This window comes from Pseudophryne corroboree, chromosome 5 (genome assembly GCF_028390025.1).
Source record: "Pseudophryne corroboree isolate aPseCor3 chromosome 5, aPseCor3.hap2, whole genome shotgun sequence".
In the NCBI taxonomy this organism is placed as follows: domain Eukaryota; kingdom Metazoa; phylum Chordata; class Amphibia; order Anura; family Myobatrachidae; genus Pseudophryne; species Pseudophryne corroboree.
In genome coordinates this window covers 1,076,536-1,104,529 of record NC_086448.1, presented here as the reverse complement: position 1 = coordinate 1,104,529, position 27,994 = coordinate 1,076,536, and the positions used below count along the sequence as shown (strand labels likewise).

Below are 27,994 nucleotides of genomic sequence, written 5' to 3'. Positions count from 1 at the left end.
AGGGGAAGATTCTCAACACATCCTGGCCCTAGTGGGGAAAGGATACAGCCTGAGAATTCTCTTGTGGGAAGCTGCCGTCTCTTGTCTGGAGATTCCCGCTCTTTTTCTTCATGAGAGGAGGGAAATTTACCTCAGCATTCTTCCCCTTAACATGTGTACTCTCGTGTCAGGGACAGATGAGTCATCAGTGATATGCAAATCATCTTTTATTCCAATAATCATATATTGAATATCTTTTAGCCCTCTTGGCTGTAACTTTGCATTATCGTAGTCGACAGTGGAGTTAAACTCCGTGTCGATACTTTGTTATTTTGGATAGTGAACATAGAGAGACTCTGAAGGACTCTGTGACATAGGGACAGACCAGGGTAGATTTCCTTTCTGTTCCCTAACCTTTCGTGCAATAATTTTACCTCAGCACTTACACATATCCAAACAGGTGTCGGCGTTGTCGACGGAGACACCCTCTCACACACATATTTGCCCTATCTCCTCCTTAGGGGAGCCTTTTACCTCAGACATGTCGACACACACGTACCGACACACCACACACACAGGGGATGCTCTATTTGAAGACAGTTCCCCCACAAGGCCTTTTGGAGAGACAGAGAGAGAGTATGCCAGCACACACCACAGCGCTATATAATACAGGGATGTACACTATACTGAGTGATTTTTCCCCTATAGCAGCTTATATACACAGTTTTGCGCCTAAATTTATGTGCCCCCCCTCTCTTTTTTTACCCTTTGTGTACCAGGATACTGCAGGGGAGAGCCTGGGGAGCTTCCTTCCAGCTGAGCTGTGAAGAGAAAATGGCGTCGGTGTGCCGAGGAAGAAGGCCCGGCCCCCTCAGCGGCGGGCTTCTGTCCTTTTATGTACTTTAATGGCGGGGGTTAATGCACATATACAGTTTATCAGACTGTATTATGTGCTTTTCGCCAAGTAAGGTAATCTAATTGCTGCCCTGCACCCATCAGTGACCGGAGTGTGTGGTGTGCTAAGGGAGCAATGGCGCACAGCTGCAGTGCTGTGCGCTACCTTAATGAAGACAGGAGTCTTCAGCCGCCGATTTTCAACTTCTCTTCGTTCTTCTGGCTCTGCAAGGGGGACGGCGGCGCGGCTCCGGGACCGGACGACCGAGGACTGGGCCTGTGTTCGATCCCTCTGGAGCTAATGGTGTCCAGTAGCCTAAGAAGCACAAGCTAGCTGTAAGCAGGTAGGTTCGCTTCTCTCCCCTCAGTCCCACGTAGCAGTGAGTCTGTTGCCAGCAGATCTCACTGAAAATAAAAAACCTAACAAATACTTTCTTTTCTAGGAAGCTCAGGAGAGCCCCTAGTTTGCATCCAGCTCTGGCCGGGCACAGATACTAACTGAGGTCTGGAGGAGGGGCATAGAGGGAGGAGCCAGTGCACACCAGATATAGTACCTAATCTTTCTTTTAAGAGTGCCCAGTCTCCTGCGGAGCCCGTCTATACCCCATGGTCCTTACGGAGTACCCAGCATCCACTAGGACGTCAGAGAAAATAATAAATATACAATACAGTAACATCCAGCCCTCGTCACGGGGGTACGCCACATACAATACAGCGACACACAGTCCTCATCACAGGAAAATGCCATATATAATACAGCGACACCCAGCCCTCGCCATCGGGGAATGCCATATACAATACAGTGACACCCAGCCCTCGCCATAGGGGAACGCCATATACAATACAGTGACACCCAGCCCTAGCCATAGGGGAACGCCATATACAATACAGTGACACCCAGCCCTCGCCATAGGGGAACGCCATATACAATACAGTGACACCCAGCCCCAGTCATAGGGGAACGCCATAAATACAGCGACACCCAGCCAGCCGTCATGGCGGAATGCCACATACAATACAGCAACACCCAGCCCCAGTCATAGGGGAACGCCATATGCAATACAGTGACACCCAGCCCTTGTCATAGGGGAACGCCATATACAATACAGTGACACCCAGCCCTCGCCATAGGGGAACGCCATATACAATACAGTGACACCCAGCCCTAGCCATAGGGGAACGCCATATACAATACAGTGACACCCAGCCCTCGCCATAGGGGAACGCCATATACAATACAGTGACACCCAGCCCCAGTCATAGGGGAACGCCATAAATACAGCGACACCCAGCCAGCCGTCATGGCGGAATGCCACATACAATACAGCAACACCCAGCCCCAGTCATAGGGGAACGCCATATGCAATACAGCGACACCCAGCCCTCGTCATAGGGGAACGCCATATACAATACAGCGACACCCAGCCCTAGTCATAGGGGAACGCCATATACAATACAGTGACACCCAGCCCTCGTCATAGGGGAACGCCATATACAATACAGTGACACCCAGCCCTCGCCATAGGGGAACGCCATATACAATACAGTGACACCCAGCCCTCGCCATAGGGGAACGCCATATACAATACAGTGACACCCAGCCCTAGTCATAGGGGAACGCCATATACAATACAGCGACACCCAGCCCTAGTCATAGGGGAACGCCATATACAATACAGTGACACCCAGCCCTCGTCATAGGGGAACGCCATATACAATACAGTGACACCCAGCCCTCGCCATAGCGGAACGCCATATACAATACAGTGACACCCAGCCCTCGCCATAGGGGAACGCCATATACAATACAGTGACACCCAGCCCCAGTCATAGGGGAACGCCATAAATACAGCGACACCCAGCCAGCCGTCATGGCGGAATGCCATATACAATACAGCAACACCAAGCCCTAGTCATAGGGGAACGCCATATGCAATACAGCGACACCCAGCCCTTGTCATAGGGGAACGCCATATACAATACAGTGACACCCAGCCCTCGCCATAGGGGAACGCCATATACAATACAGTGACACCCAGCCCTCATCATAGGGGAACGCCATATACAATACAGTGACACCCAGCCAGCAGTCATGGCGGAACGCCATATGCAATACAGCGACACCCAGCCCTTGTCATAGGGGAACACCATATACAATAGTGACACCCAGCTCTCGTCATAGGGTAACGCCATATGCAATACAGCGACACCCAGCCCTCGCCATAGGGGAACGCCATATACAATACAATGACACCCAGCCCTCGCCATAGGGGAACGCCATATACAATACAGTGACACCCAGCCCTCGTCATAGGGGAACGCCATATACAATACAGTGACACCCAGCCCTCGTCATAGGGGAACGCCATATACAATACAGTGACACCCAGCCCTCGTCATAGGGGAACGCCATATACAATACAGCGACACCCAGCCCTCGCCATAGGGGAACGCCATATACAATACAGTGACACCCAGCCCTCGCCATAGGGGAACGCCATATACAATACAGTGACACCCAGCCCTCGTCATGGCGGAATGCCACATACAATACAGCGACACCCAGCCAGCCGTCATAACGGAATGCCATATACAATACAGTGACACCCAGCCCCAGTCATAGGTGAACGCCATATACAATACAGTGACACCCAGCCAGCCGTCATGGCGGAACGCCGTATGCAATACAGCGACACCCAGCCCTAGTCATAGGGGAACGCCATATACAATACAGTGACACCCAGCTCTCGTCATAGGGGAACGCCATATACAATACAGCGACACCCAGCCCTCGTCATAGGGGAACGCCATATACAATACAGCGACACCCAGCCCTCGCCATAGGGGAACGCCATATACAATACAGTGACACCCAGCCCTCGTCATAGGGGAACGCCATATACAATACAGTGACACCCAGCCAGCCGTCATGGCGGAACGCCATATGCAATACAGCGACACCCAGCCCTTGTCATAGGGGAACACCATATACAATAGTGACACCCAGCTCTCGTCATAGGGTAACGCCATATGCAATACAGCGACACCCAGCCCTCGCCATAGGGGAACGCCATATACAATACAATGACACCCAGCCCTCGCCATAGGGGAACGCCATATACAATACAGTGACACCCAGCCCTCGTCATAGGGGAACGCCATATACAATACAGTGACACCCAGCCCTCGTCATAGGGGAACGCCATATACAATACAGTGACACCCAGCCCTCGTCATAGGGGAACGCCATATACAATACAGCGACACCCAGCCCTCGCCATAGGGGAACGCCATATACAATACAGTGACACCCAGCCCTCACCATAGGGGAACGCCATATACAATACAGTGACACCCAGCCCTCGTCATGGCGGAATGCCACATACAATACAGCGACACCCAGCCAGCCGTCATAACGGAATGCCATATACAATACAGTGACACCCAGCCCCAGTCATAGGTGAATGCCATATACAATACAGTGACACCCAGCCAGCCGTCATGGCGGAACGCCGTATGCAATACAGCGACACCCAGCCCTAGTCATAGGGGAACGCCATATACAATACAGTGACACCCAGCTCTCGTCATAGGGTAACGCCATATGCAATACAGCGACACCCAGCCCTAGTCATAGGGGAACGCCATATACAATACAGTGACACCCAGCCAGCCGTCATGGCGGAATACCATATACAATATGATCAGTCATACCTTATCCAACAGGCTCTGGACCAGCTTCACGTTCCCCTCAATACAGGCCCTGTGCAGGACAGTCTCCCCCTTCTCATTACGACGGTTCCACTGAGAAAAAAAGATAAAATCAGTAACTAGGCCTTGACTGATGAGCTGACAGTCTATTCTGTCAGAGATTATTACAGTTGGTGGTCAGGCCTTGGTGTTAGAACCTGCCCAGCTCCATCTACAGAGGGCCGGCCTCCACTCACCTGATTCACTCTTCTCTTCCCTGGGACAGACTTTGCGTATCCTTCCAGATCCTCCTCGTCTTCTGCAACACAGGGATATACACATCACGGAACAGATGGCGGTCAGGGCGGAGCCTGATCTGTGTCACACGGCAGGAAGTTCCTGGGATGTGAGGATAAGCCGGAGGAAGGGGGCAGCAGCCCCCCCTCCCCCCGATGATGTCCGTCCCCAGTTATTGGTGCATTGTGAGTAATAGACACACTCCCAATACCCTGTGTGGTGCAGACGGATGGCGGAGAGAAGAACCCCTAACGTCACCCTCAATCCCTATTCATGTAGAAGCTGCCAGTGCTGTGAGGGTCACGTCACTCGCTACGTCATCGTCCAGCACACGTAGGGTTATCCTAGACCTTTTCTGTACAGGAATATTACACTATGATGCCGCACCGAGGAGAATAATCTCCATGGGGGATTGTGACACCAGTGCGAGGGGTTAATGGCTGGAGGACGTCCGCAGCCGCTTACATCTGCAGAGCTTGTACCCGGTGTACCGCCACCACCTGATGGTGCTACACTACATTCCCACGGAGGTATAAAAGCTCCAGATAAGACGTCTATCAGACCAAGGACAGTGATGAGGCCTTATTACAGTGCTCACAATATATCTGAGACCCCCCCACCCCCAAAACAGTACTGTGTGTGTAACTGTGTATATATATATATTAATATTTGTACACTAAGTGCTAATAAGCTGCTTTAAATTTCAGTTCATATAAATAAGTGCAGTAAACGCGGCAGCCGCACGCGGTCTGCCAGAACTGCGCTGAACACTTGGTCCGAGTACACATACCGTGACCCTCTCCCTGGTGCCTAATCGTAATCACCCACCCCCGGCAGCCTAAGCCGAACTCTCCCCCTACTGCCTAACCGTAACAGGCTACTATACGGCTTCCACTGATGGCCTCCCCCTTCCCAGCGCCCGCTGGCCGGCCATGACCCTAGAAAATAAGAATTTACTTACCGATAATTCTATTTCTCGGAGTCCGTAGTGGATGCTGGGGTTCCTGAAAGGACCATGGGGATAGCGGCTCCGCAGGAGACAGGGCACAAAAGTAAAGCTTTCCGATCAGGTGGTGTGCACTGGCTCCTCCCCCTATGACCCTCCTCCAGACTCCAGTTAGATACTGTGCCCGGACGAGCGTACACAATAAGGGAGGAATTTTGAATCCCGGGTAAGACTCATACCAGCCACACCAATCACACTGTACAACCTGTGATCTGAGCCCAGTTAACAGTATGATAACAGGGGAGCCTCTGAAAAGATGGCTCACAATAACAATAACCCGATTTAGTTAGCAATAACTATGTACAAGTATTGCAGATAATCCGCACTTGGGATGGGCGCCCAGCATCCACTACGGACTCCGAGAAATAGAATTATCGGTAAGTAAATTCTTATTTTCTCTATCGTCCTAGTGGATGCTGGGGTTCCTGAAAGGACCATGGGGATTATACCAAAGCTCCCAAACGGGCGGGAGAGTGCGGATGACTCTGCAGCACCGAATGAGAGAACTCCAGGTCCTCTTTTGCCAGGGTATCAAATTTGTAGAATTTTACAAACGTGTTCTCCCCCGACCACGTAGCTGCTCGGCAGAGTTGTAATGCCGAGACCCCTCGGGCAGCCGCCCAAGATGAGCCCACCGTCCTTGTGGAATGGGCTTTAACAGATTTAGGCTGTGGCAGGCCTGCCACAGAATGTGCAAGTTGAATTGTGCTACCAATCCAACGAGCAATCGACTGCTTAGAAGCAGGAGCACCCAGCTTGTTGGGTGCATACAGGATAAACAGCAAGTCAGATTTCCTGACTCCAGCCGACCTGGAAACTATATTTTCAGGGCCCTGACAACATCCAGCAACTTGGAGTCCTCCAAGTCCCTAGTAGCCGCAGGTACCACAATAAGCTGGTTCAGGTGAAACGCTGACACCACCTTAAGGAGAAACTGGGGACGAGTCCGCAGCTTTGCTCTGTCCGAATGGACAATCAGATATGGCTATGTGAGTCAAAGCCGTCAAATCTGACACTCGCCTGGCCGCGGCCAGGACCAACAGCATGGCCACTTTCCATGTGAGATATATCAAATCCACAGATTTGAGTTGTTTTAAACCAATGTGATTTTAGGAATCCCAAAACTACGTTGAGATCTCCCAGTGCCACTGGAAACATCAAAAGGGGGTTGTATATGCAGTACTCCCTTAACAAACTTCTGGACTTCAGGAACTGAAGCCAATTTCTTTTCTGGAAGAAAATCGACAAGTCGAAATTTGAACCTTAATGGACCCCAATTTGAGACCCATAGACACTCCTGTTTGCAGGAAATGTAGGAATTAACCTAGTTGAAATTCTTCCGTGGAGCCTTCCTGGCCTCACACCATGGAACATATTTTCACCTAAGCGGTGATAATGTTGTGCGGTCACCTCCTTCCTGGCTCTGACCAGGGTAGGGATGACCTCTTCCGGAATGCCTTTTTCCCTTAGGATCCGGTGTTCACCCGCCCTGGCGTCAACGCAGCTGCGGTAAATCTTGGAACAGACATGATTCTTGCTGAATCAAGACCCTTCTTAGTATCTCTTGAAGTTCCGGGTACCAAGTCCTCCTTGGCCAAACCGGAGCCACGAGTATAGTTCTTACTCCTCTCCTTCCTATCATTCTCAATACACTGGGTATGAAAGGCAGAGGATGGAACACATACACCGACTGGTACACCCACGGTGTTACCAGAGCGTCCCAGCTATTGCCTGAGTGTCTCTTGACCTGGCGCTTCATGTGGGACGCCATCATGACCACCTTTGGTCTTTCCCAACGGTTTACAATCATGTGGAAACTTCCAGATTAAGTTCCCACTTTTCCGGGTGGAATTCATACATGCTGAGGAAATCTTCCCAGTCGTCCACTCCCGGAATGAACACTGCTGACAGTGTTATCACATGATTTTTCGCCCAGCGAAAAATCCTTGCTATCATTGCCCTCCTGCTTCTTGTGTCGCCCTGTCTGTTAACGTGGGCGACTGGTATGATGATGTCCTACTGGATCAGCACCGGTTGACTTTGAAGCAGAGGTCTTCCTAGGCTCAGAGCATTGTAAATTGCCCTTAGCTCCAGTATATTCATGTGGAGAGAAGTCTCCAGACTTTACCACACTTCCTTGGAAATTTCTTCCCTGTGTGACTGCTCCCCAGCCTCTCAGGCTGGCATCCGTGGTCACCAGAACACAGTCCTGAATGCTGAACGTGCTGCCCTCTAGAAGATGAGCACTCTGCAGCCCCCACAGAAGAGACACCCTTGTCCTTGGAGACAGGATTATCCGCTGATGCATCTGAAGATGCGATCCGGACCATTCGTCCCGCAAATCCCCCTGAAAAAATTTTTTGCGTGAGATCTGCCGAATGGAATCGCTTCGTAAGAAGCCACCATTTTTCCCAGGACTCCTGTGCATTGATGCACTGATACCTGGTCTGGTTTTAGGAGGTTTCTGACTAGTTCGGATAACTCCCTGGCTTTCTCCTCCAGGAGAAAACCTTTTTCTGGACTATGCCCAGAATTATTCCTAGGAACAGCAGACGTATCGTCGGAAAACGGCTGCGATATTTGGAATATTTAAAATCCACTCGTGCTGTCGTAGAACTACTTTAGATAGTGCTCTTCCGACGTCCAACTGTTCTCTTGAACTTGCCCTTTTCAGGATATCGTCCAAGTAAGGGATAATTAAGATGCCTTTTTTCTTTGAAGAATCATCTTTTCGGCCATTACCCTGGTAAAGGCCCGGGGTGCCGTGGATACTTCAACGGCAGCGCCTGAAACTGATATTGACAGTTCAGTACCACGAACCAGAGGTATCCTTGTTGAGAAGGACAAATTTGGACATGGAGGTAATCCTTGATGTCCAGGGACACCATATAGTCCCCTTTTTGGTTCGCTGTCACTGCTCTGAGTGACTCCATCTTGATTTGAACCTTTTTATGTAAGTGTTCAAAGATTTCAGATTTAGACTACGTCTCACCAAGCCGTCTGGCTTCAGTACCACAATATAGTGTGGAAGACTAATACCCTTTTCCTTGTTGTAGGAGGGGTACTTTGATTATCACCTGCTGGAAATACAGCTTGTGAATCTTTTCCAATACTGCCTCCCTGTCGGAGGAAGCCGTTGGTAAAGCAGACTTCAGGAACCTGCGAGGAAAAAATGTCTCGACTCTCCAATCTGTACCCCTGGGATAATACTTGTACGATCTAGGGGTCAACTTGCGAGTGATCCCACTGCGCGCTGAGACTCTTGAGACTACCCCCCCCCACCTCACCTGAGTCCGCTTGCACGGCCCCAGCGTCATGCTGAGGACTTGGCAGACGTGGTGGAGGGCTTCCTTTCCTGGGAAGGGGCTGCCCGCTGCAGTCTACTTCCCTTACCTCTATGTCTGGGCAGATATGACTGGCCTTTTGCCCGTTTGCCTCATGGAAACGGAAGGATTGAGGCTGAAAAGACGGTGTCTTTTTCTGCTGAGATGTAACTTGGGGTAAAAAGTGGTCCCCAGGTCCGATGGACCGACCCCAACTAACTCCTTCCCTTTATACGGCAATACTTCCATGTGCCGTATGGGATCTGTATCACCTGACCACTGTCGTGTCCATGACATCTTCTGGGAGATATGGACAACGCACTTATCTTGATGCCAGAGTGCAAATATCCCTCTGTGCATCTCGCGTACATATATATAGAATGCATCCTATTAAATGCTCTATATCAATAATATATTTTCAGTCAGGGAATCCGACCAAGCCAACCCAGCACTGCATCTCCAGGCTGATGGCGATCGCTGGTCGCAGTATAACCACCGTATGTGTGTATATACTTTTTAGGATATTTTTCCAGCTTCCTATCAGCTGGCTCCTTTAGGGCGGCCGTATCTGGAGACGGTACCGCCACTTGATAAGCGTGTGAGCGCCTTATCCACCCTAAGGGGTGTTTCCCAACGCGCCCTAACTTCTGGCGGGAAAGGGTATAACGCCAATATTTGCTATCGGGGTAACCCCACGCTTCATCACACACTTCATTTTTATTTTATCTGATTCAGGAAAAACTACAGGTAGTTTTTTCACTCCCACATAATACCCTTTTTTGTGGTACTTGTAGTATCAGAAATATGCAACACCTCCTTCATTGCCCTTAACGTGTGGCCCTAATGAGAAATACGTTTGTTTATTCACCGTCGACACTGGATTCAGTGTCCGTGTCTGTGTCTGTGTCGACCGACTGAGGTAAATGGGCGTTTTTAAAGCCCCTGACGGTGTTTCTGAGACGCCTGGACCGGTACTAATTGTTTGTCGGCCGTCTCATGTCGTCCACCGACCTTGCAGCGTGTTGACCTTCTCACGTAATTCTCTCAATAAGCCATCCATTCCGGTGTCGACTCCCTAGAGAGTGACATCCCCATTACAGGCAATTGCTCCGCCTCCTCACCAACATCGTCCTCATACATGTCGACACACACGTACCAACACACAGCACACACACCGGGAATGCTCTGACAGAGGACAGGACCCACTAGCCCTTTGGGGAGACAGAGGGAGAGTTTGCCAGCACACACCAAAAACGCTATAATTATATAGGGACAACCTTATATAAGTGTTTTCCCTTATAGCATCTTTATATATATATTAATATCGCCAATTTATGCCCCCCCTCTCTGTTTTAACCCTGTTTCTGTAGTGCAGTGCAGGGGAGAGCCTGGGAGCCTTCCCTCCAGCCTTTCTGTGAGAGAAAATTGCGCTGTGTGCTGAGGAGATAGGCCCCGCCCCTTTTCCGGCGGGCTCGTCTCCCGCTCTTCAACGGATTATGGCAGGGGTTAAATATCTCCATATAGCCTCTGGGGGCTATATGTGAGGTATTTTTAGCCAATATATAGGTTTTCATTTGCCTCCCAGGGCGCCCCCCCCCAGCGCCCTGCACCCTCAGTGACTGCGTGTGAAGTGTGCTGAGAGGAAAATGGCGCACAGCTGCAGTGCTGTGCGCTACCTTTAGAAGACTGCAAGAGTCTTCTGCCGCCGATTCTGGACCTCTTCTTACTTCAGCATCTGCAAGGGGGCCGGCGGCGCGGCTCCGGTGACCATCCAGGCTGTACCTGTGATCGTCCCTCTGGAGCTGATGTCCAGTAGCCAAGAAGCCAATCCATCCTGCACGCAGGTGAGTTCACTTCTTCTCCCCTCAGTCCCTCGTTGCAGTGATCCTGTTGCCAGCAGGACTCACTGTAAAATAAAAAACCTAAGCTAAACTTTTTCTAAGCAGCTCTTTAGGAGAGCCACCTAGATTGCACCCTTCTCGGCCGGGCACAAAAATCTAACTGGAGTCTGGAGGAGGGTCATAGGGGGAGGAGCCAGTGCACACCACCTGATCGGAAAGCTTTACTTTTGTGCCCTGTCTCCTGCGGAGCCGCTATCCCCATGGTCCTTTCAGGAACCCCAGCATCCACTAGGACGATAGAGAAAATCTATAGCTATTAATACTGATGCATCATGGGAGCAGATTCATAGATCCGCTCAGTCTATCAGCCATTCCCACACACTGGAGGTGATAAGATACCGGAAACTGTGCTGGACCCCCGACATGTTCCATGTGTCATAACGTGACCGATGAGGTCGGCACTGCTGTCACCAAGTGCAGGACACGTTCCCCCATCTACACACACCATCAACAAGTTTCTCTGTGCAAATCAGCACCTCCCATGTAGATTGTAAACTCTGAGGAACAGGGTTCATGATCCTCGTTTCCTGCATAAACCGCAATATTACAATCTCCCTGGTCTCCACGCCAGATCTTATTACATGTCACTCAGAGTGTCACCTCCTATTGCACGTCCCTCAGAGTGTCACCTCCTATTACACGTCCCTCAGAGTGTCATCTCCTATTGCACGTCCCTCAGAGTGTCATCTCCTATTGCACGTCCCTCGGTGTCACCTCCTATTACACGTCCCTCAGAGTGTCACCTCCTATTACACGTCCCTCAGAGTGTCATCTCCTATTGCACGTCCCTCAGAGTGTCATCTCCTATTGCACGTCCCTCGGTGTCACCTCCTATTACACGTCCCTCAGAGTGTCACCTCCTATTGCACGTCCCTCAGAGTGTCATCTCCTATTGCACGTCCCTCAGAGTGTCACCTCCTATTGCACGTCCCTCAGAGTGTCACCTCCTATTGCACGTCCCTCAGAGTGTCACCTCCTATTACACGTCCCTCAGAGTGTCACCTCCTATTACACGTCCCTCAGAGTGTCATCTCCTATTACACGTCCCTCAGTGTCATCTCCTATTACACGTCCCTCAGTGTCACCTCCTATTACACGTCCCTCAGTGTCACCTCCTATTACACGTCCCTCAGAGTGTCACCTCCTATTACACGTCCCTCAGAGTGTCATCTCCTATTGCACGTCCCTCAGAGTGTCACCTCCTATTGCACGTCCCTCAGAGTGTCATCTCCTATTGCACGTCCCTCAGAGGGTCACCTCCTATTGCACGTCCCTCAGAGTGTCATCTCCTATTACACGTCCCTCAGTGTCATCTCCTATTACACGTCCCTCAGAGTGTCATCTCCTATTGCACGTCCCTCGGTGTCATCTCCTATTACACGTCCCTCAGAGTGTCACCTCCTATTACACGTCCCTCAGAGTGTCACCTCCTATTACACGTCCCTCAGAGTGTCACCTCCTATTACACGTCCCTCAGAGTGTCATCTCCTATTACACGTCCCTCAGTGTCATCTCCTATTACACGTCCCTCAGTGTCACCTCCTATTACACGTCCCTCAGTGTCACCTCCTATTACACGTCCCTCAGAGTGTCACCTCCTATTACACGTCCCTCAGAGTGTCATCTCCTATTGCACGTCCCTCAGAGTGTCACCTCCTATTGCACGTCCCTCAGAGTGTCATCTCCTATTGCACGTCCCTCAGAGGGTCACCTCCTATTGCACGTCCCTCAGAGTGTCATCTCCTATTACACGTCCCTCAGTGTCATCTCCTATTACACGTCCCTCAGAGTGTCATCTCCTATTGCACGTCCCTCGGTGTCATCTCCTATTACACGTCCCTCAGAGTGTCACCTCCTATTACACGTCCCTCAGAGTGTCACCTCCTATTACACGTCCCTCAGAGTGTCACCTCCTATTACACGTCCCTCAGAGTGTCATCTCCTATTACACGTCCCTCAGTGTCATCTCCTATTACACGTCCCTCAGTGTCACATCCTATTACACGTCCCTCAGTGTCACCTCCTATTACACGTCCCTCAGAGTGTCACCTCCTATTACACGTCCCTCAGAGTGTCATCTCCTATTGCACGTCCCTCAGAGTGTCACCTCCTATTGCACGTCCCTCAGAGTGTCATCTCCTATTGCACGTCCCTCAGAGTGTCAGTGACAGGATAGAACGTAGCGCTGTGTGACAGGATAGAACATACCGCTGTGTGACAGCTCTAGTGACGGGATAGAACGTACCGCTGTGTGACAGCTCTAGTGACAGGATAGAACGTACCTCTGTGTGACAGCTCTAGTGACAGGATAGAACGTACTGCTGTGTGACAGCTCTAGTGACAGGATAGAACGTACCGCTGTGTGACAGCTCTAGTGACGGGATAGAACGTACCTCTGTGTGACAGCTCTAGTGACAGGATAGAACGTACCTCTGTGTGACAGCTCTAGTGACAGGATAGAACGTACCGCTGTGTGACAGCTCTAGTGACAGGATAGAACGTACCGCTCTGTGACAGCTCTAGTGACAGGATAGAATGTACCGCTGTGTGACAGCTCTAGTGACAGGATAGAACGTACCGCTCTGTGACAGCTCCAGGTCGCTCTCCAGCAACGCCTCACTGTTCTCCAGCTCCTCCTCGCTGCTCTCATCATCAGTGGCTCCGCACACCTCTCGTAACTCCGCTTCCGTGTCACCAATACCGCCAGCGCCCCACTTCCTCTGCAGAGCGAGGAGCTGGCGCAGCACTTTTCCCTGGAGACAGAGACCCATGTCACGCTGGAACACGCTGTATAATGTAATAGGTGCATACGTGTGTCCCCTGGTGGTGAGCGCAGGAGTCTCAGGGCCCATATGTGGGTACAGTCACACGCTATCGCTGGGTACACGCACCTGTAGTCGGGAGTCCTCGGTCTCCTGGGCACACTTCAAGGCACTGGAGAGACAGCTCTGCACTTCTCCAAACCCCAGGCCGTCCTCTTCCATCGCCAGCGCCATGTTCAGCCACGTCTTACACTCCTGCCAGAGACAAACCAGTGCACCGTCACACAGACCGCTGCCCCACCTACTATCCCGCCACATACCGTCACACAGACCGCTGCCCCACCTACTATCCCGCCACATACCGTCACACAGACCGCTGCCCCACCTACTATCCCCCCACATACCGTCACACAGACCGCTGCCCCACCTACTATCCCCCCACATACTGTCACACAGACCGCTGCCCCACCTACAACCCTCCCACATACTGTCACACAGACCGCTGCCCTACCTACTATCCCCCCACATACCGTCACACAGACCGCTGCCCCACCTACTATCCCCCCACATACTGTCACACAGACCGCTGCCCCACCTACAACCCTCCCACATACAGTCACACAGACCGCTGCCCCACCTACTATCCCCCCACATACCGTCACACAGACCGCTGCCCCACCTACAACGCTCCCACATACTGTCACACAGACCGCTGCCCCACCTACTATCCCCCCACATACCGTCACACCAACGATACCACCCACAGACCGCTGCCCCACCTACTACCCCCCCCACATACCGTCACACCAACGATACCACCCACAGACCGCTGCCCCACCTACTATCCCCCCCACATACCGTCACACCAACGTGCTGATACCACCTACAGACCGCTGCCCCACCTACTATCCCCCCACATACCAGAACACCAACGTGCTGATACCACCCACAGACCGCTGCCCCACCTACTATCCCCCCCACATACAGTCACACCAACGTGCAGATACCACCTACAGACCGCTGCCCCACCTACTATCCCCCCACACCAACGTGCAGATACCACCTACAGACCGCTGCCCCACCTACTACCCCCCCACATACCGTCACACCAACGATACCACTCACAGACCGCTGCCCCACCTACTATCCCGCCACACCAACGATACCACCCACAGACCGCTGCCCCACCTACTATCCCCCCACATACCGTCACACCAACGTGCTGATACCACCTACAGACAGCTGCCCCACCTACTATCACCCCCACATATCGTCACACCAACGTGCAGATACCACCCACAGACCGCTGCCACACCTACTATCCCCCACATACCGTCACACCAACGTGCAGATACCACCCACAGACCGCTGCCCCACCTATCCCCCCCACATACCGTCACACCAACGTGCAGATACCACCCACAGACCGCTGCCATGCCTACTATCTCCCCCACATACCGTCACACCAATGTGCAGATACCACCCACAGACCGCTGCCCCAATTACTATCCTCCCACATACCGTCACACCAACGTGCAGATACCACCCACAGACCGCTGCCACACCTACTATCCCCCACATACCGTCACACCAACGTGCAGATACCATCCACAGACCGCTGCCCCACCTATCCCCCCACATACCGTCACACCAACGTGCAGATACCACCCACAGACCGCTGCCATGCCTACTATCTCCCCCACATACCGTCACACAAACGTGCAGATACCACCCACAGACCGCTGCCCCAATTACTATCCCCCCACATACCGTCACACCAACGTGCAGATACCACCCACAGACCGCTGCCCCACCTACTATCCCCCCACATACCGTCACACCAATATGCAGATACCACCCACAGACCGCTTCCCCACCTACTATCCCCCCCACATACCATCACAAACCTACTATCTCCCCCACATACCGTCACACACCTACCCTACATACTATCCCCTCCACATAACGTCACACACCTACCACACATACTATCCCTCCCCACATACATTCACACACCTACCCTACATACCGCCACCCACCTACCACACATACTATCCCCCCCCACATACCGTTATACACCTACCACACATACTATCCCCCCTCATCCACATACTGCCAACTCCTCTCCCTCACATACCGCACAAAACCCAGCTTCCCCAACCCCTCCTCTACACCGCCCAACACCCCCATATACTGCCAACATCCAAACTCCCCACCCTCCCACACACCGCCAACACCCCCCGCCCCTCTGCCACAGACCGCCAACACCCCCCGCCCCTCTGCTACAGACCACCAACACCCCCGCCTCTCTGCCACAGACCAGCAACACCCTCACCAAACACCAACATCCAAACTCCCCGCCCTCCCACACACCGCCAACACTCCCCGCCCCTCTGCCACACATAACCAACACCCAAACCCCCTGCTCTACCACACACCGCCAACACCCATGCCCTTCCGCCGCCCCACAACCAACAGCCCACATCAATCTACCACAGACCACCAACACCCTCACCAAACCCCCTGCCCTCCTACACACCAACACCCCCCGCCCCTCTGCCACAGACCACCAACACCCTCACCGAACCCCCTGCCCTGCCACACACCGCCAACACCCCCCGCCCCTCTGCCACAGACCACCAACACCCTCACCAAACCCCCCGCCCTCCCACACACCGCCAACACCCCCTGCCCCTCTGCCACAGACCACCAACACCCTCACCAAACCACCCCCTTCTACCCCACACCAATCTGCCACAAACCACCAACACCCTCAACAAACCCCTTGCCCTCCCACACACCGCCAACACCCCCGACCCTCTGCCACAGATCACCAACACCCTCACCAAACCCCCTGCACTCCCACACACCGCCAACACCCCCTGCCACAGACCACCAACACCCTCACCAAACCCCCTGCCCTCCCACACACCGCCAACACCCCCGACCCTCTGCCACAGATCACCAACACCCTCACCAAACCCCCTGCACTCCCACACACCGCCAACACCCCCTGCCACAGACCACCAACACCCTCACCAAACCCCCTGCCCTCCCACACACCGCCAACACCCCCGACCCTCTGCCACAGATCACCAACACCCTCACCAAACCCCCTGCACTCCCACACACCGCCAACACCCCCTGCCACAGACCACCAACACCCTCACCAAACCCCCTGCCCTCCCACACACCGCCAACACCCCCGACCCTCTGCCACAGATCACCAACACCCTCACCAAACCCCCTGCACTCCCACACACCGCCAACACCCCCTGCCACAGACCACCAACACCCTCACCAAACCCCCTGCCCTCCCACACACCGCCAACACCCCCGACCCTCTGCCACAGATCTCCAACACCCCCAGTCTCTTGGTACACATGGTAAATACCCAATACTGAGCCTCATCCCCCCCAAATAGCCTCACACCTCCTCACCTCCTGGGGATTCCCTTTCCTGAGGCCTAGCTCAGCACGGTAGTGGCTCACAGCCTGCTTGTAGTCTTTCAGATCACTATAGGTTGCAGCCAGGGACACATGGATGACTGCGATCTCCCGGTCCGGGCGGCACAGGGACTCAGCGCAACGGAGCTGCGAGACAAGGGAGAAAGAAACAATGGAGCAGAGCCAGTACCCCAGGCTCCGCATGCAGAGCACAATACCCCAGGCTCCGCATGCAGAGCTCAGTCAGAGACTGGGACATGACCACTGGGCCTGATCTCTGCTGGAGGCCGGCGGGATGAGGTCATGTGACTGAGGATGGAGAATGTGGGGAGGCGGTCCCAGCAGCACTATGACAGCGTCACTCCTCACCTGCATCCTGTAATGCTCCGCAGCTTTAGTATAGCAGCCCACTTTGCAGTACAGGTCCCCAAGCTGCTCATACACAGACAGCGCCCCCTGCTGGTCTCCCTCCGTCAGCTCAGATAACGCTTCTTCCAGACGACACCCCTTAATAGCTGAAAGAGACAAAACATAGCGGAGAGTGACTGGGCCGGTGTGCCCATGTGATCGCCCTCCGGGCGCCTACAGGGGGTGGGGCTATGAGCGCTAGGAGAGAGCAGAGGGGCCACAAAACAAACCCATCCCCCTCCTTCCCCCAGCAGACAGGGCGAGCATGGGGAATTACCGCGCTTAAGGCTCTGGCGCACACTGTCACGATCAGACTGACGCTGGCTGCCCAGGAGGAAGGATTTCTTCAGTAACCGCTTCCCTGCCGAGAGGTCGCCCAGAGACAGCTGTGCCTGAGAACAGAGACAGAGGGCATGAGAGTGCACACACAGAGACAGCTGTGCCTGAGAACAGAGACAGAGGGCATGAGAGTGCACACACACAGAGACAGCTGTGCCTAAGAACAGAGACAGAGGGCATGAGAGTGCACACACAGAGACAGCTGTGCCTGAGAACAGAGACAGAGGGCATGAGAGTGCACACACAGAGACAGCTGTGCCTGAGAACAGAGACAGAGGGCATGAGAGTGCACACACAGAGACAGCTGTGCCTGAGAACAGAGACAGAGGGCATGAGAGTGCACACACAGAGACAGCTGTGCCTGAGAACAGAGACAGAGGGCATGAGAGTGCACACACACAGAGACAGCTGTGCCTGAGAACAGAGACAAAGGGCATGAGAGTGCACACACAGAGACAGCTGTGCCTGAGAACAGAGACAGAGGGCATGAGTGCACACACAGAGACAGCTGTGCCTGAGAACAGAGACAGCTGTGCCTGAGAACAGAGAGACAGAGGGCATGAGAGTGCACACACAGAGACAGCTGTGCCTGAGAACAGAGACAGAGGGCATGAGAGTGCACACACAGAGACAGCTGTGCCTGAGAACAGAGACAGAGGGCATGAGAGTGCACACACAGAGACAGCTGTGCCTGAGAACAGAGACAGAGGGCATGAGAGTGCACACACAGAGACAGCTGTGCCTGAGAACAGAGACAGAGGGCATGAGAGTGCACACACACAGAGACAGCTGTGCCTGAGAACAGAGACAAAGGGCATGAGAGAGTGCACACAGAGACAGCTGTGCCTCAGAACAGAGAGACAGAGGGCATGAGAGAGTGCACACACACAGAGACAGCTGTGCCTGAGAACAGAGACAGAGGGCATGAGAGTGCACACACACAGAGACAGCTGTGCCTGAGAACAGAGACAAAGGGCATGAGAGAGTGCACACAGAGACAGCTGTGCCTCAGAACAGAGAGACAGAGGGCATGAGAGAGTGCACACACACAGAGACAGCTGTGCCTGAGAACAGAGACAGAGGGCATGAGAGTGCACACACAGAGACAGCTGTGCCTGAGAACAGAGACAAAGGGCATGAGAGAGTGCACACACAGAGACAGCTGTGCCTGAGAACAGAGACAGAGGGCATGAGAGTGCACACACAGAGACAGCTGTGCCTCAGAACAGAGAGACAGAGGGCATGAGAGAGTGCACACACACAGAGACAGCTGTGCCTGAGAACAGAGACAGAGGGCATGAGTGCACACACAGAGACAGCTGTGCCTGAGGGCATGAGAGTGCACACACAGAGACAGCTGTACCTGAGAACAGAGACAGAGGGCATGAGAGAGTGCACACACAGAGACAGCTGTACCTGAGAACAGAGACAGAGGGCATGAGAGAGTGCACACACAGAGACAGCTGTGCCTGAGAACAGAGACAGAGGGCATGAGAGTGCACACACAGAGACAGCTGTGCCTGAGAACAGAGGCAGAGGGCATGAGAGTGTACACACAGAGACAGCTGTGCCTGAGTACAGAGAGACAGAGGGCATGAGAGAGTGCACACACAGAGACAGAGGGCATGAGAGAGTGCACACACAGAGACAGCTGTGCCTGAGAACAGAGGGCATGAGAGAGTGCACACACAGAGACAGCTGTGCCTGAGAACAGAGGGCATGAGAGAGTGCACACACAGAGACAGCTGTGCCTGAGAACAGAGGGCATGAGAGAGTGCACACACAGAGACAGCTGTGCCTGAGAACAGAGAGACAGAGGGCATGAGAGAGTGCACACACAGACAGCTGTGCCTGAGAACAGAGACAGAGGGCCTGAGAGAGTGCACACACAGAGACAGCTGTGCCTGAGAACAGAGAGACAAAGGGCATGAGAGAGTGCACACACAGAGACAGCTGTGCCTGAGAACAGAGACAGAGGGCATGAGAGAGTGCACACACAGAGACAGCTGTGCCTGAGAACAGAGACAGAGGGCATGAGAGAGTGCACACACAGACAGCTGTGCCTGAGAACAGAGACAGAGGGCATGAGAGAGTGCACACAGAGAGACAGCTGTGCCTGAGAACAGAGAGACAGAGGGCATGAGAGAGTGCACACACAGAGACAGCTGTGCCTGAGAACAGAGACAGAGGGCATGAGAGTGCACACACACAGAGACAGCTGTGCCTGAGAACAGAGACAGAGGGCCTGAGAGAGTGCACACAGAGACAGCTGTGCCTGAGAACAGAGACAGAGGGCATGAGAGAGTGCACACACACAGAGACAGCTGTGCATGAAAACAGAGACAGAGGGCATGAGAGAGTGCACACACAGAGACAGCTGTGCCTGAGAACAGAGACAGAGGGCCTGAGAGAGTGCACACACAGAGACAGCTGTACCTGAGAACAGAGACAGAGGGCCTGAGAGAGTGCACACACAGAGACAGCTGTACCTGAGAACAGAGACAGAGGGCATGAGAGAGTGCACACACAGAGACAGCTGTGCCTGAGAACAGAGTGACAGAGGGCATGAGAGAGTGCACACACAGAGACAGCTGTGCCTGAGAACAGAGACAGAGGGCATGAGAGAGTGCACACAGAGAGACAGCTGTGCATGAGAACAGAGACAGAGGGCATGAGAGAGTGCACACACAGAGACAGCTGTGCCTGAGAACAGAGACAGAGGGCATGAGAGAGTGCACACACAGAGACAGCTGTGCCTGAGAACAGAGAGACATAGGGCATGAGAGAGTGCACACAGAGACAGCTGTGCCTGAGAATAGAGAGACAGAGGGCATGAGAGAGTGCACACACAGAGACAACTGTGCCTGAGAACAGAGACAGCTGTGCCTGAGAACAGAGAGACATAGGGCATGAGAGAGTGCACACAGAGACAGCTGTGCCTGAGAACAGAGAGACAGAGGGCATGAGAGAGTGCACACAGAGAGACAGCTGTGCCTGAGAACAGAGACAGAGGGCATGAGAGAGTGCACACAGAGACAGCTGTGCCTGAGAACAGAGAGACAGAGGGCATGAGAGAGTGCACACACAGAGACAGCTGTGCCTGAGAACAGAGAGACAGAGGGCATGAGAGAGTGCACACACAGAGACAGCTGTGCCTGAGAACAGAGACAGAGGGCATGAGAGAGTGCACACACAGAGACAGCTGTGCCTGAGAACAGAGACAGAGGGCATGAGAGAGTGCACACACAGACAGCTGTGCCTGAGAACAGAGACAGAGGGCATGAGAGAGTGCACACAGAGAGACAGCTGTGCCTGAGAACAGAGAGACAGAGGGCATGAGAGAGTGCACACACAGAGACAGCTGTGCCTGAGAACAGAGACAGAGGGCATGAGAGTGCACACACACAGAGACAGCTGTGCCTGAGAACAGAGACAGAGGGCCTGAGAGAGTGCACACAGAGACAGCTGTGCCTGAGAACAGAGACAGAGGGCATGAGAGAGTGCACACACACAGAGACAGCTGTGCATGAGAACAGAGACAGAGGGCATGAGAGAGTGCACACACAGAGACAGCTGTGCCTGAGAACAGAGACAGAGGGCCTGAGAGAGTGCACACACAGAGACAGCTGTACCTGAGAACAGAGACAGAGGGCCTGAGAGAGTGCACACACAGAGACAGCTGTACCTGAGAACAGAGACAGAGGGCATGAGAGAGTGCACACACAGAGACAGCTGTGCCTGAGAACAGAGACAGAGGGCATGAGAGAGTGCACACACAGAGACAGCTGTGCCTGAGAACAGAGAGACATAGGGCATGAGAGAGTGCACACAGAGACAGCTGTGCCTGAGAACAGAGAGACAGAGGGCATGAGAGAGTGCACACACAGAGACAACTGTGCCTGAGAACAGAGACAGCTGTGCCTGAGAACAGAGAGACATAGGGCATGAGAGAGTGCACACAGAGACAGCTGTGCCTGAGAACAGAGAGACAGAGGGCATGAGAGAGTGCACACAGAGAGACAGCTGTGCCTGAGAACAGAGACAGAGGGCATGAGAGAGTGCACACAGAGACAGCTGTGCCTGAGAACAGAGAGACAGAGGGCATGAGAGAGTGCACACACAGAGACAGCTGTGCCTGAGAACAGAGAGACAGAGGGCATGAGAGAGTGCACACACACAGAGACAGCTGTGCCTGAGAACAGAGGGCATGAGAGAGTGCACACACAGAGACAGCTGTGCCTGAGAACAGAGAGACAGAGGGCATGAGAGAGTGCACACACAGACAGCTCTGCCTGAGAACAGAGACAGAGGGCCTGAGAGAGTGCACACACAGAGACAGCTGTGCCTGAGAACAGAGACAGAGGGCATGAGAGAGTGCACACACACAGAGACAGCTGTGCATGAGAACAGAGACAGAGGGCCTGAGAGAGTGCACACACAGAGACAGCTGTACCTGAGAACAGAGACAGAGGGCCTGAGAGAGTGCACACACAGAGACAGCTGTGCCTGAGAACAGAGAGACAGAGGGCATGAGAGAGTGCACACACAGACAGCTCTGCCTGAGAACAGAGACAGAGGGCCTGAGAGAGTGCACACACAGAGACAGCTGTGCCTGAGAACAGAGACAGAGGGCATGAGAGAGTGCACACACACAGAGACAGCTGTGCCTGAGAACAGAGACAGAGGGCCTGAGAGAGTGCACACACAGAGACAGCTGTACCTGAGAACAGAGACAGAGGGCCTGAGAGAGTGCACACACAGAGACAGCTGTACCTGAGAACAGAGACAGAGGGCATGAGAGAGTGCACACACAGAGACAGCTGTGCCTGAGAACAGAGTGACAGAGGGCATGAGAGAGTGCACACACAGAGACAGCTGTGCCTGAGAACAGAGACAGAGGGCATGAGAGAGTGCACACAGAGAGACAGCTGTGCATGAGAACAGAGACAGAGGGCATGAGAGAGTGCACACACAGAGACAGCTGTGCCTGAGAACAGAGACAGAGGGCATGAGAGAGTGCACACACAGAGACAGCTGTGCCTGAGAACAGAGACAGCTGTGCCTGAGAACAGAGAGACATAGGGCATGAGAGAGTGCACACAGAGACAGCTGTGCCTGAGAACAGAGAGACAGAGGGCATGAGAGAGTGCACACACAGAGACAACTGTGCCTGAGAACAGAGACAGCTGTGCCTGAGAACAGAGAGACATAGGGCATGAGAGAGTGCACACAGAGACAGCTGTGCCTGAGAACAGAGAGACAGAGGGCATGAGAGAGTGCACACAGAGAGACAGCTGTGCCTGAGAACAGAGACAGAGGGCATGAGAGAGTGCACACAGAGACAGCTGTGCCTGAGAACAGAGAGACAGAGGGCATGAGAGAGTGCACACACAGAGACAGCTGTGCCTGAGAACAGAGAGACAGAGGGCATGAGAGAGTGCACACACAGAGACAGCTGTGCCTGAGAACAGAGACAGAGGGCATGAGAGAGTGCACACACAGAGACAGCTGTGCCTGAGAACAGAGACAGAGGGCATGAGAGAGTGCACACACAGACAGCTGTGCCTGAGAACAGAGACAGAGGGCATGAGAGAGTGCACACAGAGAGACAGCTGTGCCTGAGAACAGAGAGACAGAGGGCATGAGAGAGTGCACACACAGAGACAGCTGTGCCTGAGAACAGAGACAGAGGGCATGAGAGTGCACACACACAGAGACAGCTGTGCCTGAGAACAGAGACAGAGGGCCTGAGAGAGTGCACACAGAGACAGCTGTGCCTGAGAACAGAGACAGAGGGCATGAGAGAGTGCACACACACAGAGACAGCTGTGCATGAGAACAGAGACAGAGGGCATGAGAGAGTGCACACACAGAGACAGCTGTGCCTGAGAACAGAGACAGAGGGCCTGAGAGAGTGCACACACAGAGACAGCTGTACCTGAGAACAGAGACAGAGGGCCTGAGAGAGTGCACACACAGAGACAGCTGTACCTGAGAACAGAGACAGAGGGCATGAGAGAGTGCACACACAGAGACAGCTGTGCCTGAGAACAGAGACAGAGGGCATGAGAGAGTGCACACACAGAGACAGCTGTGCCTGAGAACAGAGACAGCTGTGCCTGAGAACAGAGAGACATAGGGCATGAGAGAGTGCACACAGAGACAGCTGTGCCTGAGAACAGAGAGACAGAGGGCATGAGAGAGTGCACACACAGAGACAACTGTGCCTGAGAACAGAGACAGCTGTGCCTGAGAACAGAGAGACATAGGGCATGAGAGAGTGCACACAGAGACAGCTGTGCCTGAGAACAGAGAGACAGAGGGCATGAGAGAGTGCACACAGAGAGACAGCTGTGCCTGAGAACAGAGACAGAGGGCATGAGAGAGTGCACACAGAGACAGCTGTGCCTGAGAACAGAGAGACAGAGGGCATGAGAGAGTGCACACACAGAGACAGCTGTGCCTGAGAACAGAGAGACAGAGGGCATGAGAGAGTGCACACACACAGAGACAGCTGTGCCTGAGAACAGAGGGCATGAGAGAGTGCACACACAGAGACAGCTGTGCCTGAGAACAGAGAGACAGAGGGCATGAGAGAGTGCACACACAGACAGCTCTGCCTGAGAACAGAGACAGAGGGCCTGAGAGAGTGCACACACAGAGACAGCTGTGCCTGAGAACAGAGACAGAGGGCATGAGAGAGTGCACACACACAGAGACAGCTGTGCATGAGAACAGAGACAGAGGGCCTGAGAGAGTGCAAACACAGAGACAGCTGTGCCTGAGAACAGAGACAGAGGGCATGAGAGAGTGCACACACAGAGACAGCTGTGCCTGAGAACAGAGAGACAGAGGGCATGAGAGAGTGCACACAGAGACAGCTGTGCCTGAGATCAGAGAGACAGAGGGCATGAGAGAGTGCACACACAGAGACAACTGTGCCTGAGAACAGAGACAGAGGGCATGAGAGAGTGCACGCACACAGAGACAGCTGTGCCTGAGAACAGAGAGACAGAGGGCATGAGAGAGTGCACACAGAGAGACAGCTGTGCCTGAGAACAGAGACAGAGGGCATGAGAGAGTGCACACACAGAGACAGCTGTGCCTGAGAACAGAGACAGCTGTGCCTGAGAACAGAGAGACATAGGGCATGAGAGAGTGCACACAGAGACAGCTGTGCCTGAGAACAGAGAGACAGAGGGCATGAGAGAGTGCACACACAGAGACAACTGTGCCTGAGAACAGAGACAGCTGTGCCTGAGAACAGAGAGACATAGGGCATGAGAGAGTGCACACAGAGACAGCTGTGCCTGAGAACAGAGAGACAGAGGGCATGAGAGAGTGCACACAGAGAGACAGCTGTGCCTGAGAACAGAGACAGAGGGCATGAGAGAGTGCACACAGAGACAGCTGTGCCTGAGAACAGAGACAGGGGGCATGAGAGAGTGCACACACAGAGACAGCTGTGCCTGAGAACAGAGACAGGGGGCATGAGAGAGTGCACACACAGAGACAGCTGTGCCTGAGAACAGAGACAGAGGGCATGAGAGAGTGCACACACAGAGACAGAGGGCATGAGAGAGTGCACACACAGAGACAGCTGTGCCTGAGAACAGAGACAGAGGGCATGAGAGAGTGCACACACAGAGACAGCTGTGCCTGAGAACAGAGACAGAGGGCATGAGAGAGTGCACACAGAGAGACAGCTGTGCCTGAGAACAGAGACAGAGGGCATGAGAGTGTGCACACACAGAGACAGCTGTGCCTGAGAACAGAGACAGAGGGCATGAGAGAGTGCACACAGAGAGACAGCTGTGCCTGAGAACAGAGACAGAGGGCATGAGAGTGTGCACACAGAGACAGCTGTGCCTGAGAACAGAGACAGCTGTGCCTGAGAACAGAGAGACAGAGGGCATGAGAGAGTGCACACACAGAGACAGCTGTGCCTGAGAACAGAGAGACAGAGGGCATGAGAGAGTGCACACACAGAGACAGCTGTGCCTGAGAACAGAGAGACAGAGGGCATGAGAGTGCACACACAGAGACAGCTGTGCCTGAGAACAGAGAGACAGAGGGCATGAGAGAGTGCACACACAGAGACAGCTGTGCCTGAGAACAGAGACAGAGGGCATGAGAGAGTGCACGCACACACACACACACACACACACACACAGAAACAGCTGTGCCTGAGAACAGAGACAGAGGGCCTGAGAGAGTGCACACACAGAGACAGCTGTGCCTGAGAACAGAGACAGAGGGCCTGAGAGAGTGCACACACAGAGACAGCTGTGCCTGAGAACAGAGACAGAGGGCCTGAGAGAGTGCACGCACACAGAGACAGCTGTGCCTGAGAACAGGTACAGAGGGCCTGAGAGAGTGCACGCACACAGAGACAGCTGTGCCTGAGAACAGAGACAGAGGGCATGAGAGAGTGCACACAGAGAGACAGCTGTGCCTGAGAACAGAGACAGAGGGCATGAGAGAGTGCACACAGAGAGACAGCTGTGCCTGAGAACAGAGACAGAGGGCATGAGAGTGTGCACACAAAGAGACAGCTGTGCCTGAGAACAGAGAGACAGAGGGCATGAGAGAGTGCACACAGAGACAGCTGTGCCTGAGAACAGAGACAGAAGGCATGAGAGAGTGCACACACACAGAGACAGCTGTGCCTGAGAACAGAGAGACAGAGGGCATAAGAGAGTGCACACACAGAGACAGCTGTGCCTGAGAACAGAGAGACAGAGGGCATGAGAGAGTGCACACCAGAGACAGCTGTGCCTGAGAACAGAGAGACAGAGGGCATGAGAGTGCACACACAGAGACAGCTGTGCCTGAGAACAGAGACAGAGGGCATGAGAGAGTGCACACACAGAGACAGCTGTGCCTGAGAACAGAGACAGAGGGCCTGAGAGAGTGCACACACAGAGACAGCTGTGCCTGAGAACAGAGAGACAGAGGGCATGAGAGAGTGCACACACAGAGACAGCTGTGCCTGAGAACAGAGACAGAGGGCCTGAGAGAGTGCACACAGAGAGACAGCTGTGCCTGAGAACAGAGACAGAGGGCATGAGAGAGTGCACACACAGAGACAGCTGTGCCTGAGAACAGAGACAGAGGGCCTGAGAGAGTGCACACACAGAGACAGCTGTGCCTGAGAACAGAGACAGAGGGCCTGAGAGAGTGCACACACAGAGACAGCTGTGCCTGAGAACAGAGACAGAGGGCCTGAGAGAGTGCACACACACAGAGACAGCTGTGCCTGAGAACACGCAGAGAGATACCAGCGACAGCGCCCCCACCTGGCCAATGCTGCAGTAACATTCGCTCTCCATGTACTTGTCTCGCATGCGCCGGGCGCACTCTCGGGCCGCCTCCCAGCAGCGGATGGCCTTGGAGTGCTCCCTATTGCGCAGATGAATGCTGGCCAGATTGAAGTTGGCTCTGTACAGATCTTCATGGAGCTGGGTCTGCCTGTGGGAGAGAGGAGAGTGAGAAGGAGGGGGGAGAGGAGAGTGAGGAGGAGAGGAGAGTGAGGAGGAGAGGAGAGTGAGGAGGAGGGAGAAGAGAGGAGAGTGAGGAGAGGAGAGTGAGGAGGAGGGAGGAGAGAGGAGAGTGAGGAGAGGAGAGTGAGAGGAGGGGGGAGAGGAGAGTGAGGAGGAGGGAGGAGAGGAGAGTGAGGAGGAGGGAGGGGAGAGGAGAGTGAGGAGAGGAGAGTGAGGAGGAGGAGGGAAGAGGAGAGTGAGGAGGAGGGAGGAGAGGAGAGTGAGGAGGAGGGAGGAGAGGAGAGTGAGGAGGAGGGAGGAGAGGAGAGTGAGGAGGAGGGAGGAGAGGAGAGTGAGGAGAGGAGAGTGAGGAGGAGGAGGGAAGAGGAGAGTGAGGAGGAGGGAGGAGAGGAGAGTGAGGAGGAGGGAGGAGAGGAAGAGGTGAGGAGGAGGGAGGAGAGGAGAGA

At 53.7% G+C, this 27,994-nt stretch overlaps 1 protein-coding gene across 1 annotated transcript in view; it reads right to left on the bottom strand.

Moving 5' to 3' along the window:
• Window positions 1-27,994, bottom strand: part of TONSL (tonsoku like, DNA repair protein) — a 90,397-nt gene that overhangs the window by 46,044 nt on the left and 16,359 nt on the right. The window contains exons 2-9 of the mRNA XM_063924730.1: window positions 27,345-27,516; window positions 17,984-18,098; window positions 17,668-17,813; window positions 17,293-17,445; window positions 13,982-14,107; window positions 13,669-13,843; window positions 4,821-4,882; window positions 4,588-4,677 (exon numbers count right to left, since the gene is read on the bottom strand). Of these exons, the coding sequence (XP_063780800.1) occupies window positions 4,588-4,677; window positions 4,821-4,882; window positions 13,669-13,843; window positions 13,982-14,107; window positions 17,293-17,445; window positions 17,668-17,813; window positions 17,984-18,098; window positions 27,345-27,516 (1,039 nt within the window). The remainder of the gene's footprint in view (window positions 1-4,587; window positions 4,678-4,820; window positions 4,883-13,668; window positions 13,844-13,981; window positions 14,108-17,292; window positions 17,446-17,667; window positions 17,814-17,983; window positions 18,099-27,344; window positions 27,517-27,994) is intronic.